The sequence below is a fragment of the Equus przewalskii genome, chromosome 14 (genome assembly GCF_037783145.1).
Source record: "Equus przewalskii isolate Varuska chromosome 14, EquPr2, whole genome shotgun sequence".
In the NCBI taxonomy this organism is placed as follows: Eukaryota; Metazoa; Chordata; class Mammalia; order Perissodactyla; family Equidae; genus Equus; species Equus przewalskii.
Window position 1 is genome coordinate 88,309,600 of NC_091844.1, and position 17,047 is coordinate 88,326,646.

Consider the following 17,047-nt stretch of genomic DNA (forward strand, 5'->3'; position numbering starts at 1 on the left):
GCAGCTATACTGCAGACCCTCCCATGGTTACTGGGAAGAGCGGAGCCAGTTCCTCCCCCCGGGGGTGTCTGAGAGCTATGTTGCTGCACCTGGGATGGGATCCCCCTGGAACCCAGTAGATTCCTTCAGCTCAGCAAACCTTCCGGTGAGGGCCTACTGTATCCGAGGCCACGGCAGGGTTGTGGTGAGCTACCATGTGAATGAGCCGGGACTCACTCACTCGCAGTCTGGCTACGGGGAGGACTCCTGTTCCCCAGGTCAGATGCGTTTATGGAACAGCAAGTGGCTGGATCTCAGCTCGCAGACGGTCATGGGCCTGCTGCCCCTTCTACAGTATGGGAACGACAGACCAGACAAACAGAACTCAGAGGCTGACTCACAGTGTATGGGCTTTTCTGCCTGGGAAACCTACTGGCTAGGGATCACAGCGCAGAGGTGCTGAATGGACAGCAGCACCTGTACCCGCCCAGGATGCGCAGAGCTTCCCGTCTCAGTTCCACTGGAGAAACACGGCTGCCTATCCCAGGAGCATTCGATCCTTTCGCTCTGGTGTTTGCTTTCTCCCAGAGGAAGTGAAACAGAGTGAACGAACCCACAACATACAAATGAAGAAAAACAAAACTCCAAACTCAAGGTCGTGGCAAATCGGAACCCTCACACATCGCTGGCAGAATGCAGATGTGCAGCTATTTTGGAAGGCATCTGGACATCCCTCAAAATGCTAAACACAGAGTTACCATGTAACGGGGCAATTCCACTCCTAGGTGTGTACCCAGGATAACTGGAAACATATGTCCACACAAAAACTTGCATATGAATGTTCACAGCACCATTATTCACGACCACCAAAAAGTGGAAACAACTCAAATATGCATCAACTGATGAACGGATAAATAAAATGTGGACTATCTACACAATGGGATATTATTTGACAATATAAAGGAATGATGGACTGATATACGTGACAACGTGGATGACTCTAGAAAATGTTCTTCTAAGTGAAAGAAGCCAGTCATGGATTACCACATACTGTATGACTCCATTTGTATGAAATGTCCAGAACAGGAGAATCCGTAGAGAAAGAAAGTAGATTAGAGGTTGCCATGGGCTGAGGTGAGGGTGGGGCAGATGGGACGTGAATATGCAACTATGTACTGGGGGGCTTTGGGGAGAAGAAGGGAAAAAAAAAGACAGAAGATTGGCAACAGATGTTAGCTCAGGTGCTAATCTTTAAAAAAAAAAAAGAATTTAGGACAGTGCTTTGACAGGTAAATCAGCTGCAGGACTGTCACAAATGGCCTGGGCTGGCCTCTCCAGGTCTTCCGTCTCATGTTTCCATTTAGTCAAGTCCATTTTTGTCCTAATGCAAACAACTAGAACGCTGGGAAAAATAGGTGAAACAACAGCTTGCACACATAGAAAAGGACCGTGATCTAAGAGAAGGGAAAAGATGAGTTGAGCTCCTGAACCCAGAGGCACTCTGCGGACCACAGCACAGGAGGGGAGTCCCGAGCAGAACATGGTGAATGCGCTGAGGTGAGGAGGCAAAGCTGGGAGTCCGAGAGGTCGAGGTGGCTGGAATTTGCAGACTGCAGTCCTGGCAATGGGGGAGCTCTGAAAAGAAAGGGCTCTGGAAATCCCTGGAGGAGCCTCGAGTCCTCTGCTGAGCACAAGTGGCACTCGCAGAGACTGGATGCTCTAGAAAATGGCGCGAAACAAAAGGGGAGTATGAGCTGGCCCACCCCCTTGCCCAAGCAGCAATGGGAGAGGTGGAGCAGGCCAGCTGTTGTGGGGGGCTCTCGCTGAACACTGAGGCTTTCAGTACAGACTTCAGGAAGCTCACAGGGAGTCAAAGCTACTCTAAATTCACCCCTAAAAAGCTTAAAAACAAACCTGAAAAGGGTCAAATAAATCTGCATATAACTTACCTACCTGCCAGAACAAAGTGCAAGTCTTTCTGAAGGAAGATGACAAAATACAGACACTCAACAACATGAAATACACAATGTCCAGCCTCTAATCAAAAATTACTGGGCATGTGAAAAAGCAGGCACATGTGGCCCATAACCAAGAGAAAAATTAAACACAAATAGAACCAGAAATTACAGAGACGTTGGAATTCTCAGAAGAGAATCTTAAGATAGCTATTATAAATGTGCTCAAGGATCTGAAGTAAAACTTAAACCCAATGAGGAAAGACAGATATAAAAAAGAACCAATGGAAATTCTTGAGACAAAAAATATGAGAAATTTCAGTGAACAGCATCAGCCGCAGACTACAAAGTGCAGAGGGAAAGATGATAAAGGGACTGAAGGACACAGCAGAATGCCAAACTTAGGCACAGAGAGAAAAAAGACTGAAAACAAAAACAAAAATAGATCCTCTGTAACTTAATTAGCAACGTCAAGGAGGTGCCAGAAGTAGAGAGGAGAGGTAAAAACTGAAAAGCAATTTGAAGAAGTAATGACTGACTAAAAATGTTCCCAAACTGATGAAAACGATAAATTCACAATTATAATCAGGTCAATGAATCCCAAGCAAGAAAAACATGAAAGAAAACCACTCGAAGGCACATGAGAACCAAACCGCTGAAAACCGCTGATCACATCTTAACACCAACCAGGGGCAAAATATTCATTAGGCAGAAGAACACAGATAAAGATTACTATAGACCTGCCATCAGCAATGATACAAGCCAGAAGACAATGGAAGGGCACCTTTCAAGTGCTGAACGGGGGGCTGGCCCTGTGGCCGAGTGGTTAAGCTTGTGCACTCTGCTCCGGCGGCCCAGGGTTTTGCCAGTTTGGATCCTGGGGGTGGACATGGCACTGCTCATCAGGCCATGCTGAGGCAGTGTCCCACATGCCACAACTAGAAGGACCCACAGCTAGAACATACAACCATGTACTGGGGGGCTTTGGGAGGAGAAGAAGAAGAAAAAAAAAGATTGGCAACAAATGCTAGCTCAGGGCCAATCTTAAAAAACAAACATGAAGTGCCGAATGGAAATGAAACTGTCAACCTAGAGTTCCATACATTGTCAACATATTGCACATCCAGCAGAAACAACCTTTAATAATGAAGATGAAATAAGTAATTTTTTCAGACTAACTAAAGCTGAGAGAATTTGTGGCTAGCAGACCTGAAGTAACAGGCACATTTTTGGCTTTCTGGAGGTTTCTGACCCAAGGACTTGGAACGCCCAGGAGCGTGGTTTTAACATAGACTGTGTGGGCTTCCCTGACGGGACTAGTGTCAAATCCAAACTGTGGGAAGGGCAAGGGGGAAGGAGAGAATTAGGGAACAGAATGAGAAAGGAGTGTGGACAGATCCAGCCTTCGAGTCTGTACGTCAGGTTTCTAGATCCACCAGTGCAGGCCAGAGGGTTCTGATGCCGGAGATGAGGCCCCATCGCACTACCTTTAGTCCTGAACTCCCGCTGCTTCTACTTATTCCCTCCTCTCTCCTCCCTCTTTCTCTCTACTGAACACGCTTCATGCAAATAATTCTCCAACTTCCATTCTTTCCTGGTTCTGAAAATTTCTGAATTATCATTTCCCCACAAACTTTCTGTTTACTTCTCAGGAACACAGGCCATCTACAAGTGCAATTAGTTGAAAATGCCGATGTTCTGCTTTTGATGCTACTGTAGTTGGGTGAAATGTTACACATTCACCTTGAAGGTCTCTAACTTATTTTAGACTGACATTAAAGTCATTTTATAAAGAAACAATTTAATTTTTTTTTCAAATTTTATTCCATAGGCAGGGAATTTTTCATTAGGTACCAGCAGGTGGGTAACTTGGAAAAATGTCAATGTAAGTGTTTTAGAAAGCTGATTTAGAAGGAATAACACTGCAACAGTGACAGGGGCACAGCCAGAAACATGTTAACAGATACATCCAAGAAATGGTTGGTTGACATCTTAAAAGCTTGCTGTGCACAGAGAGTTGATAGAGAAACTCTTCTTTGTTCTACCAATCTTAAGTCCTCCTGCAAATCAACATGGCATTTCCAGTCAAGGTTAACCGCATAGTTTTTCTTTCCCGTCCTGGCAATGAACGGTTCTTTGGAGGATAATACACAAGTGAAGAGACACGAGTGAGCGCACGCCTACTACATTTGTTAGATGGAAAGTCAAAGGTATTTGGGGAACTATTCTTAGTTCAAATTTCAATCTACCATGAGGTTTCCAAAACAACCACTGTGAATGGCAAGAGGTATGGAAGACATTACCTAAGGGCTTAAAGGAAACAAGAAGAAAAAACACTTCTTCTGGCTGGCCACTAGGTACATGCTCTGTCCGTGCAATGGGCGCTGCCTTGTCCTTGCTGACTCTCAGGATGCCCGACTCATCTCAGCCGCCTGCGACTGGGGAGGTGAGTAACAGACTGTAAAGCCACAGCAGACCTGCCACAGGCCGATGCCCTTCACCTGCAGCCAGGGCCTCCTTCTATGATTCAATCTAGGTTAACCGACGACTTGTGTTTCTCAAGGATGACGGATATTTTTATTGTAGGATACCACCCAGCCACTGCAGGGTATTGGGCATTCTTGGACCCACCCACTAAGTGTCATTTGCTCACCCCACCCTTTTGGCAACCAAAGCGAAGCACCCCTAGAACCCCTGTGCCACAGCACCCTCTTGGGACCCACGAGGTTAAGTCATTTCCACAGCAACCTTCAATTTTCCCCTGAACTACAGTCAGAGGCGGAAGCAAACTGCCAACAACAGATAGTCTGGAAAGGAAGTGCTAAGGGCCAGACCCCTGAGGAGAAGGAATGTAATGGCCGAGTACAAAGGCCCCAGGAAGGGAGGGAAGGAAGAGAAGGGAGGAAATGTGAAGCGGACACTGAGGCAGGTCGGGATGCAGGGGATGGAGACAAGGCCAGGGAGGGTCAGCTAAGCAGGGGGTGAAAACATAAACCAAATCCTAAACACCCAAGATCCCCTGAAGTCAGTGTTCATAACTGGAATTCATTAAAAAGATCCCACAAAGGTAAATTTATGTTCAGTATATTCTGCTTAAGAGGGTAGAGAAAGGGGCCGGCCCCGCGGCCGAGTGGTTGCGTTGGCGCACTGCTTCGGCAGCCCGGGGTTTGGCTGGTTCGGATCCTCAGCATGGACTTGGCACCACACTCATCGGGCCACGCTGAGGCGGCATCCCACATGCCACAAATAGAAGGATCCACAACCAAAATACACACCTATGTACTGGGGGGCTTTGGGGAGAAGAAGGGAAAAAAATAAAAAATAAAAAAAAAGAGGGTAGAGAAGGATGCCCAGAACAATGTCTGATAAACAGTAAGCCCACAATAAATACACGTTTAGTAAATGAATATGCTGAAAGGCTGCCATGCAAAGTATCCAAAATCTACAGGCTTACACTTCAGTTACCTAGAAAAATTAACCGACCTCACTTTTCTAGCCTATCACTTTTCTTTTTCTACAGAATCCAGCCCTCACAGGGCTGAGCAGCCTCCTGATCCAGTGGACAGTCAAAGACAATGGTCATTCCAGGCAGCGGGCCTGCTGACCGGTTCGTGTGTGTGGGGGGGGTGAGGGGGAAGGGTGGATCCTTCCTCCAAGAGGGGCTGCTGCAGACGGCAGGTCCTACTTTCAGTTCCAGGAGGACAGACATGCACAGGCCTCGAGGCCAGCAGGCTGGTCAGAGTGGTGCCCCCATGCACAGTGCCACAGAAACCCTGATACTACCTGCAGTCTGGCGCAAATGACATGCAAATGAATTCATTTTATAGGCATGTATACATATATCTACAAAAATGCTTATCAGAGTATACGTTACACGCCATCTTATATCCAGTTTTTCAAATTTAACAATACTATGTGAACCTCATTAAAAATTCTGCTATATCATCATTTTTAATACCTACATAAACATTCCACTGTAAAGATGAGTCAAATGTATTCACCCAGACCCCTGACAATGAGCTCAGATTCTTTACAGTTATAAACCACACTCTGATGGACATCCCAACCTGGGTATTTGAATACTGGTGAGATTATTTCCTGATAAAAAATACCCAAGACTGGGATTTTTGAGTCAAAAGATATGCACATGTAGATGAGCATTTAAAAATTTTACTTAAAAAAGTCTATACCAATTTATGGTCCCGTCAGGGCTGCATGAGACAGGCTATTTCCCACACTCTAAATAAGCATGAAATAATTATAAATAAAACTCCTCATTAGATAACGGAAAATGGAAATAATTTCATCATCTTTGATAAAAGACTAGTGAGACTGAACTTTTCTATATTACTATTTACTATATATAACACATTTTTGTGATTTATTATTTTGGGGGGCTGTTCATATTTTTCTTAATGAATCTATAAAAACTCTTTCTACATCAAGCATGTTATATGTAATACAAATATATTTTCCAGATTTAAAAAAAGGAATAGGGTATTTAACATTTGCTGGAACTCAAATGTCACAAATAAATGGATCACACAATGTTTAAAGCTACTTCAGAGAATTATGATGTAACTATCCTACTTTACTGGTATTTACTTCTAAGACTCAGATTAATTACATTATATTAAATTAAATTAATTACATACATTAATACATTATATTAAATACATTAATTATTTAATATATTAAATACATTATATTAGGGAAATCAACAGGGTTCCAAATGACCTAGTGACATAATATCATAGAATCTCAGAATCAGAATCTCAGGAACTGCTGAAAAATAAGGATTTTTTAACCCTCAAAGGGTCTTTATATATATATAAAACAGAAATAGATGAAAAGGAACGAGATGTGGACCTAGAATTATCTATTTCATTGAGAAGAATTCTGCTGGCAAACATCTGCGTTAAAAACACTCCGTCTTACCTGGATGTTGTCGAACTTAAGGCCAGGCATGGTGAGGTTCTCTTTGTCTACGAACACTGTGCTGTACTGTTGGGTTGCTACTGAAATCAAGACGTCCCTGGTCCCCTGCCCGGGAAGCCAGGCATCGTTTCTCCTGTCCATCTCGCTCATGCTCAGGGCGGTGGCAAAGGGGTCCTCGCTCCCTGCAAACACAGCCTGGATCTGTGAAAACGGTTTTGGAGACTGAGGAATTTCTACAGAAGCCGTGGAAACATCGGATTCTGATCTTTCAATTCCTGGGGAGTAAGAAGGGTCAACAGAACCTGGGGATTTTTCTCCTATCGGAGTAGCGAGAGAAGACAGTTTTTCTGGAACTGAAGAGCCTGCGTTGGGATTACTGACAGAAATGAAACTGGAAGTTGTGAAGGAATCAAAGAAGTCTGAGGCCAAGGAATTAGTGTTGGTTGAATCCCCAAAAAATTTACTCAGGCTGGGGCTTGGCTGGACCACCTGAGGAGGGGTCTTGGCTGCTGCCTCACTTGTGCCGCTGAAACTAGGAGACTTCACCATCTGAGACTCGAAGCCATCCCGTGGAAACAGGGGTGGCTGGGAGTGTGCGGGCTGGGCCTGGCTGAAGATGGTGCACACGGGCACCGGCTCATCTTTGAGAGAGGCCTGTCTGGAGGACAGCTCTGACGGCCCCTCTGGGGGAGTGTCTTTGTCCCTGGGGCCTGAGTCCTCTGCATCTTCATCTTCAGAGGCGGGCACACCTTTCACTCCTTGCTCTGGGTCTTCCTTCAATGACGCTCTGTCAGAGGTCATGTCTGAGACATCTTTGGTCGTTTCCTCTCCGTCACTGTCACTGTCATTACTCAGAGTGTCAACTGCTGCTTTATCTACAATATTTTCCAGCCTGTGATCAGTGTTGCCTTCTGTAGATTCTGAGACATCCTGCAAACAACCAAGGTCAGCTGTGTCATCTTCGCTATTATTAGGAGAGTCCGAAATGAGGACACTCTCCATCATGTGCTCATTAAGTTTATCTATGAAATTATTAGAATCTTCTGATATGGTCTCGTTCTCCTCAGACTCAAATTCGTCTCCACCAAGATCAATGGTTTCCTCATGATAAAGAAGTGGCCCCTGTTCTTCCTGAGGCAACTGCCGAGCGATGCTCTCCACTTGCCCCTCGGTGGGTGGGGACTCAGTCGTGCTCTGGTTGGCACCTGCAGCACTGTCCATGGTCACCTGAAACAAAGACAAACCTAAGTCAACCTCATCAGCTTAATATCTCAGTTACTATCAAGCTGATTTTATCTCACTGTTTTTTTTAATTTATAAAAATGGTGAATACATGTCATTTTAAGGTAATTACATGCCATTACACATTTGCCCAAACCCACAGGATGCACAACACCGAGAGAGGACCCTAATAGAGACCATGGATTTTGGGTGATGATAATGTTTCAACGTAGGTCCATCACTGGTAACAATGTGCCACTCTGGTGGGGGATGTTGACAATGGGGCAGACAGAGACTACACAGGAAATCTCTGTACCTTCTGCTCAATTTTGCAGTGAACCTAAAACTGCTCTAAAAAATAAAAGTCTATTAAAAAATGTTTATTAGCTATATAGTCAAACAGTTCAAAATTCAAAAGATTCCATTTCTCCAGCCATTTATGTATTTATTTACTTATTTATTATTGCAGTAAAGGACACATAAAATTTACCATCTTAATCATTTTTAAGTGTACAGTTCACTGGTATTAAGTATATTCGTGTTGTTGTGAAAGCATCACAACCATCCATCTCCAGAACTCTTCTCACCTTGCAAAACTGAAAACTCTGTACTCCTTAAACAACAACTCCCCATTCCCTCCTCAACCCCAGGCCCTGGCAACCACCGTTCTACTTTATGACTATGAATTTGACTACTTGGGGTACCTCACATAAAAGGCATCACACAGTACTCGTCCTTTTGTGTCTGGCCTATTTCACTCAGCATAATATCCTCAAGGTTTACCCATGTTGTAGCATATGTCAGAATTTTTTAAGGCTGAATAATATTTTATCATGTATAGATACCACATTAGCTTATCCATTTATCCATCGATTGACACTTGGGTTGCTTCCACGTTTTGGCTATTGTGAGTACTGCTGCTATGAACATGGGTGAACAGCTATCTCTTTGAGACCCTAATTTCAATTCTTTTGGGTGTACACCCTGAAGTGGGATTGCTGGATCATATGGTAATTCTATTTTCAATTTTTTGAGGAACGACCCAAAGTATTTTCCATAGTGGTTGCACCATTTTACATTCCCACCATATATCACCAGCACCAAAGGTTCTAATTTTTCCACATCCTTGACAACATTTGTTATTTTCTGTATTTTTGATCATAGTCACCCTGATGAGTGTGAGGTTTCCAGCCTTTTAAACCCTACATACTCTTTAAGACTCAGTTGAAGTCCCCCCTTTTCCACAAAGCCTTCCCAAGACACTCCAACCTATAACATCTCTGCATCCTCCCCTGAGCTTATAATGTTGTTTGCTTAATTCTGAGAATCTGAGACAGCGAGACGGCATGAGTAAGAGAAACTGTAAGAAAGCCAAGGCACGCTTGTTGAGGCAGGCTGACGGCTGAGGCTGAAGACAAGGGGCAAGATGACACTTACTGGCACTTACTCTGTAGCAGGCATTGTTCTAAGTTTCTCCTTACTTTATCCCCAGAACAACCCTTGATCCGGCTGCTACCATTGCTGTCACTTTGCAGATGAGGAAACTGAGGCTTGGAGAGGTTATGTAGCTTACTCAAAATCATACAGCCAGTTGAGAAACCAGGACAGTTACAGCTGAAATCCTGGCTTGACACTGGCTGGAGGAGGCCACAGAATGAAACAAGGAGTTTGAACTCTAAAAAAAATTATTTGCTCCTTTTCTTTTTATTAACGCTTTCTGTTTTTAACTAAAAAATTTGTTTTGGTGAGGAAGATTGGCCCTGTGCTAACATCTGTACCAATCTTCCTCCACTTGGCATGTGGGATGCAGCCATAGCATGGCTGGATGAGTGGTGTGCAGGTCTGCACCCGAGATCCAAACCTGCAAACCCTGGGCTGCCCAAGTGGAGCATGGGAACTTAACCACACCACTGGGCTGGCCCCTTTGCTCCTTTTCTCAAACAACCTTTTTTTGAACAAAAAGTTACTTTATATAGTTCTACTCTCATAGCGAACAAATTCAAGTTAAAGAAACTAAGACTATGATAAAAGATGAGGGTTTGTCCAGAAAAAAACAATACCTTTCTGATCTTTAAAAGCTATACTTAAGCTGATTTCTCAGTAAGACTACGTTTTCCTCGCTGTCAACACTTGTGTCACAGTACTCCAAATTGGCCATCCATCCCTTTTATAGCCTGGATCACTCTGAGAGCCAAAAACAAGACTATTTTAAAGTACATCATCAAGGTGAAACATTTTGGAGAACTGTCTCGTCCAGGACAGTTAGCTACTAACTCCCCATTTAATACATATTCGTCTAATAATTATTAGTTATAAATGAGTCAAAAATACAATGAAAAGGAACAAAGCCTTTTTTCTTGCACTGTTTCATAGCGAGTCCAGAGTGGAGGCTGCCTCAGGAACATCAGAGCGGATGCGCCCCCGGGTCCTCCCCTTGCAGGAAACGGAGCCTGGGCATGATGCCATGGAAACAACAAGACTGCCTTCACTGAACCTCCACAACAGCTGAACGAGACAGGTATCAACTGCCTGACTCTGCAGGTGAGGACGCTGAGGATCAGAGCAGTGACAGGACTCGTGTCAAATCGCTGCCAGTAAATGACACGGCCAGGGATGAATTCGGGCCTTCTGACTAAACCTCTGAGGACTGAAGTACCGCGAGCCCCTAGCACAGTGCCTGGTACCTGGGAGATGCCAGTAACTACTGCTGCTTACAAGCCCTTCTTGGAATAAGAACAGTCCAGATGATAACTCCAGAAATTCCAACACTACAGTAATGGACAACTGTGGAATAATACAGGCTATAAGAAAAGCTCCAACACATGCAATTACAGGAAAGGTAAAGAATATCACAACTGGCAAAATCAGAGTGTTTTCTTTGTAGGTAGAGAAAAGCCTACTCTTAAAATAAGCAGAAATAGCTGCCAGTTGAGGTTAACTTGTCTGTATTACAAGACACTCGTGGGAAGCTGGGCTAAAATGAGGGTACCCAGAAGGCTGTCCACGGATGGCCCTGAGCTACAGCCACAGGACCCGGGGAGGACAGGGGGTCACTGCGCAAGACCCACTCGGTACGTGGAGCGCATGGTTACAGCAAGGAGCGACTGCTGCAGCCATACTCAAAGAAACCCAGGGGAAAATGACCATTTTTTAATCTGGCCTATGAAACAGGCAAAAATTTTTAGAAGTGACAGTTCATAGGGAATTTGGGGGAAAATTTATTTAGTGATAGTGGGAATGTAACTTTTCTGCAGACAAAGGAAAAACTCTCTGAGAGCAACTCTGTGCTTACCGACTTACCTAAAACACATATTTTTTTGGTGAGGAAGATTGGCCCTGAGCTAACACCCGTGCCAATCTTCCGCTGTTTTGTGCATGGGATGCCTCCACAGCATGAATGATGAGTAGTGTGTAGGTCCAAACCGAGGATGTGAACCCACGAACCCTGGGCCACCAAAGCAGAGCATGTGAACTTAACCACTACACCACCGGGCCAGTCCCTAAAATATATTTTTAAAGAAATCATCTTCTGATAGGAAGGATGCCAAGTAAAGAGCAACATTTTCTCAAGTCAATGCTTATTTGTAACTATGTTTTGATTCTCTTCAGAAATCCTGTTTCTAATACAATTTAATTTAGAAAATAAACTTCTACCTTTTCCTAGTGATAAAATTTACAAAAATGCTGCCCAATTCAGATAAAAACTACAGTTAATCTCGATTTCTGAATAGAAACTACATGTTTACTAAAAGCCACTGCCAAAGAGCTGGATTGAAATGTCCTGCAAACCAGGGACCACTCGCTGAGAGCTACTGCCTTAGACAACAAGACAAGGCAACATCATCCAGCTCTCAAGGAGCCAAGCCACAGTCAGGGAATGGCAGAGAAGAAACTGAGGAACTGTAACACGTACACAGAGCTAAGTAGAAATATGACACACCAACTCCTGATGGAAAGCGAGAGTGTGTGAAAATCACATGTAAGCTTTCTTACTTCTTTCATTAGAAGACCTTAGAAAGTTCGTTACTCTCCCTCTTCTCTCCTAAAGGTGCACTTTCCATCAACAGTTTTTATTAAATACTGAGTGGATACAAAACAATATCTATAACCTGTTGCTAAGACAATACACCCTAGTACCTACTTCCCTCCTCTTTCAGAGGTAATATTCTGAAATTTGTCATACTCGTTTTTCTTTAATTTTCCACATGGATTTCCTCAAACAAGTTACTTACATTTTCAGTTTTTGACTTATTTCCCTTCCTACTGTTAACCTGGAGATTCAACCTTATAAGTGGCGTGAAGCAAGATTTCAGTCATCTTCGCTGGTGATGGTCTCTCTTGTGTGATGGCGCCAAAACATCCTATCTATTCTACTGTCGGTGGGTATTTGGTTTCTGGTACTACAAACAGCGCTGTTACGAACATTCGCGTACGTGTCTCCTGGTGTGCAGGTGCAGCTGTCTTCACGATGTTATTACAAGTGTGTGTGTACGTGTATTGGATAATAGAGAACATCTCTCTTTATCTTTACTGGAGAACGCCCAGTTGCTTTACTAAGTGGTTGTACCAGTTTAAAACTTAGTAACAATGGATAAGTATTACTGTTCAACACACTCACATACACTTGATAGTGTCAGACTTCTTAATTCATATCAAGAATGTATAAAAAATTCCTGCAAATCAATAGGACAATAAATGGCCCAACAGAAAAACAGAACAGGGGGCTGGCCCGGTGGTGCAGCAGTTAAGTTCGCACGTTCCGCTTCGGCGGCCTGGGGTTCACTGGCCTGGATCCTGGGCAGAGACCTACACACTGCTTATCAAGCCATGCTGTGGCAGGCATCCCACATAGAAAGTAGAGGAAGATGGGCATGATGTTAGCTCAGGGCTAATCTTCCTCAAAAAAAAAAGAAAAATAGAACAAAGATTTGAACAGGCTGAAAGGGACACACATTTCACACGCATGTATCCTACGATTCCAAAAGCCACACATCTTCATTGGTTCAGAACGATTCCATTTTATACCCATGGCTGCAGTAAAACGAAGCGCCTCTTTTCACTCTCCCAAGAGCCCTGGTTGAGACAACAAACAGTCTCACTACCTATGTGTCATAGAGGAACTCTGCACACTGGCACCATACGCTATGACCGTGAATGTTTATAAACAGCAAATCCAAACAAAGTACCCCCCGTCCAAAGGCCAAAAAATAAAAAATCTGTAAACAACTACTGCCATAGACACAATAATAAATAGCAGTACATTCAAAACTGGAATATGAAGTGGCAGTGAAAACAAATGAACCCACCCCACATGGAATGCATTAATCTGTTTGACTCTCACAAATCTAATTTTTCATGAAGAACGAGTAGAAAAATAAACAGTATGATTCTCTATATAAAGTTCAAAACGTAAATTAAACAATTATTGTTTTAGGAATACAAACACAAAAGCAAGGTAATAATAATAATACCCAATTCAGCTGGTGACAGCAAGGGAAGGTTTGATTGGGGAGGGACCCATGAAGAGTTTCAAAGCCGCTGGCAATGGTCCACATCTTACGCAGGTGGGAGAAGACTGGGTTGGGTTTGCACGTGATATTTTTTCTTCCATGTATGTTACATGCAGTCTTTACACATCTGTTCTTCATTTGTGTATGACATAAATCTTTACGCCTCCTACTATTGGCTTAATGATTTTTATTATACCATGAATATGATTCTAAACATGTCATCGTCAAAATGCTAGCAAAGAAATCTTTCTCTCTGTCCAGGTGAGTGCTTTGCACAATGAGATTAATTAATGCCTTAAAAATTTTTTAAGTACTGGGGCTGGCCCCATGGCCGAGTGGTTAAGTTCGCGCGCTCCGCTGCAGGCGGCCTAGTGTTTCGTTGGTTCGAATCCTGGGCGCGGACATGGCACTGCTCATCAAACCACGCTGAGGCACCATCCCACATGCCACAACTAGGTGGACCCACAATGAAGAATATACAACTATGTAACGGCGGGGGGCTTTGGGGAGAAAAAGGAAAAAAATAATAAAAAATCTTTAAAAAAAAAAATTTTTTTAAGTACTGACTTTAAATGATTTAAATTCACTAAGGACAACTAAAACTACAGCCGTTCCGGTTCCCTTTCTGGACATAAACCTTTGGAATTACAAATCTTTTATCAGATTGCAATAACGTAAACACTATTTCCATGACAGTACTATGTCATGTAGTAGAAATCTAATTAGCATATATTTACAAAGGAAAACTTACTGCAGATCAAGCATTTCACAAGTATTATCCCACTTAATCCTCAGGACCCACTTATAAAGTATTACTACCTCCACCGTACAGCAGAAAAAGCCAAGCGATCTGGCCAAAGTCACAGTGCCAATACTCGATGTTGACAGGATCCTAACGCAGGTTTTCCTGTTTTGCTCCCCTTGTTAGGCTGCTAGGATGGACGATGATTCAGAGCAGCATGGGCGACAGGAGGAGCCCTGAAGGCAGGTCTGAGTAACTGCTTGAATCTTAGCTTCACTACTAAGCAACATCACCTGTGAAAAATGACGTCATCTTTTACTCTTAGTTTCCTCGTCTGTAAAATGGGATAATGAGGATTAAACAGTAACTGATGCACAGGCACTTTTTAAACTGTGCTGAGCTGTACATATTCAAGCATAGCAATTACAACCTTAATGACGAAGCAGAGTGGTAACACAGTGTCTTGGACCCGCAAAGATCCTGTTAGAAATCACAGAATGTGACGACTTAAAGAATAATGCTGCGACTATACTCTCCTATTTGCATCCCCTCTCCCTGTCCCCCTCAGTCATAAAGGGCCTGGCTCATTGCCTGCCACTCAAGACCATCTTCTGAATTTATGAAAACAAGCAGGGAGTAAAGTATTTCAACCTAAAAGATATAGCGTCTTCAAGGAGCCATAAAAAGGTAGAAACTGGGGTCGCCTGTGGCCTGGTGGTTAAGTTTGGTGCTGTCTGCTTAAGCGCCCGGGTTGGGACCCCAGGCACGGACCTAGACCCCTGGTCAGTGGTGGTGCTGGGGCCATGACCCACATACAAATAGAGGAAGACTGGCACAGATGTTAGCTCAGGGACGATCTTCCTCAGCCAAAAAATAAAGGTAGAAACTGTAGGTCCAAGGAAATCTTTCACTGGGGTTAAACTCTTGCAGCGGAGACTGAGAAAAACAGACCTATTTTAGAACACATCGTTGAGCCTGACGCTTCTTTTTTAAATAAACACATTTTCACTCTTCCCAGTATACATGCTCTACGATCAGTTCAGTCCCGGATGTCGCTTTCTAAGGGATCAGGACGCGTAACAGCCAACATTTCCACGGTGACTTCAAAGCTTTTACACAAACCACGGCATTTCACCCCATAACACCGAGCTTCGTCGGGCAGGTCGCTGTGAACATCAGCCCACACCAGCTCAACGAGGAACAAGCGAGGGGAAGGCCCGGAGAGGAGCCCACCCGGGGAGGGGCCCCGAGGGGCTGCGGCTGAGGCCGGCGGGGCTGCGGCGAGGGACGCCCCGCTCCCTGCAGCCGGGGTCCCGATCCTCACCTGCCACCCGCCCACTGCGGCTGGGGAAGGGGTCACCTGTGGCCGGGACCACTGTCCGGCGAGAAGGTAGAGGAAGCCGGGAAGAAGATAACCGGCTCTGAGCTCCCCGCCCCGCCCCCGCAGCTTCTGCGCCTGCGCGCGCCGGCTCCTGCGCATGCCCAGTGGGGGAGCCGGCAGCCCAGTGTGTTTCCGGTTCGTGCCGCGGTGGGCGGGGCCAGAGCCCCGAGGTGCGGACGGGGGACGGGGAAGGGGCGGGGAAGGGGCGGGGAACCGCCCCCATCATTGGGAACAGAGAGGGAAATTATTCTGACGCTCAGAGGCTACCCGCAAACCTCTGACAGAGGGGCAGGTGGAAGAGTGACGGTTAGGCTCTTTTTCTTCCTGGCCAAAGCACCCCCAAAATATTTATTTTTAGATTTTTCTCTGTGCCTATGTATATTTTCTACTTTTCCTGCCACGCATCTGTAGTGTTTGTGTAATAATAACATTAATGATAAAGATGGTAGTAATAATAATATCAATAATAAGTGGGTGGGTTAAATGTAGCAGTATGAAGATCCTGCATTCTCTTAACTCCAAAACTTAATCTCGGGCAAACGGATGCTCATGTCAGTGCCTCTGCTTGCTAGATTTCAAATCAATCAGTGAGGTCTCCTCATTCATCCAAAGGATATCCATGAAGCCTTAACTCTGTGCCTGGCATGACGCTAGGCACTGGGTTCAACTGAGCAAAACCAAACCCGACCATTCCTGTCTTCTTTTTTTAAATGATTTTAAAAATTTTATTCATTTTTGACAAAAATAGTATGTATTTAATGTATATGATGTGATTTTTTTGTATATATATATACACATTGTGAAATGATTACCAAAATCGAAGTAATTAAGATAACCATCACCCCACTCAGTTACGATTTTGTGTGTGTGTGTGGTGAGAACACTTGAGATCTACTCTGGCAAGTTTCAGGTACAGGGTACCTTATTAATAACTATAGTCACTATGCTGTACCTTAGGTGTCCAGAACTTGTTCATCTTACAATTGAAAGTTTGTATCCTTTGACAACATCTCACTTTTCCCCACCTCTCAGTGTCTGGTAATGGTCACTCTACTGTTAGAATGAATTCAACCTTTTTTTTTCAGATTCCACATGTAAGTGGAATCATAAAGTATCTGTCTTTCTGTGTCTGGCTTATTTCACTTAGCACAATGTTGTCCATGTTCATCTATGTTGTCACAAACGACAGGATTTCTTTCCTTTTTTAAGGTCGAATAATATTCCATTGTGTGTGTGTACATACATATATATAATATTTTGTTTATCGACTCGTCTGTCTATGGACACAAGTTGTTTCCATGTATTGGCTACTGTGAATAAT

General features: G+C 44.0%; 1 protein-coding gene across 2 annotated transcripts in view; it reads right to left on the reverse strand.

Moving 5' to 3' along the window:
• The window catches only part of TRAPPC12 (trafficking protein particle complex subunit 12), an 88,270-nt gene extending 72,439 nt beyond the window's left edge, over window positions 1-15,831 (reverse strand). The window contains exons 1-2 of one of the 2 annotated variants that reach the window (XM_008544583.2): window positions 15,670-15,831; window positions 6,873-8,099 (exon numbers count right to left, since the gene is read on the reverse strand). In XM_008544583.2, the coding sequence (XP_008542805.2) occupies window positions 6,873-8,099; window positions 15,670-15,825 (1,383 nt within the window). In that variant the 5' untranslated portion in view covers window positions 15,826-15,831. The remainder of the gene's footprint in view (window positions 1-6,872; window positions 8,100-15,669) is intronic. The other variant, XM_008544584.2, reaches the window with a different exon arrangement.
• Between the last annotated feature and the right edge of the window lie 1,216 nt (window positions 15,832-17,047).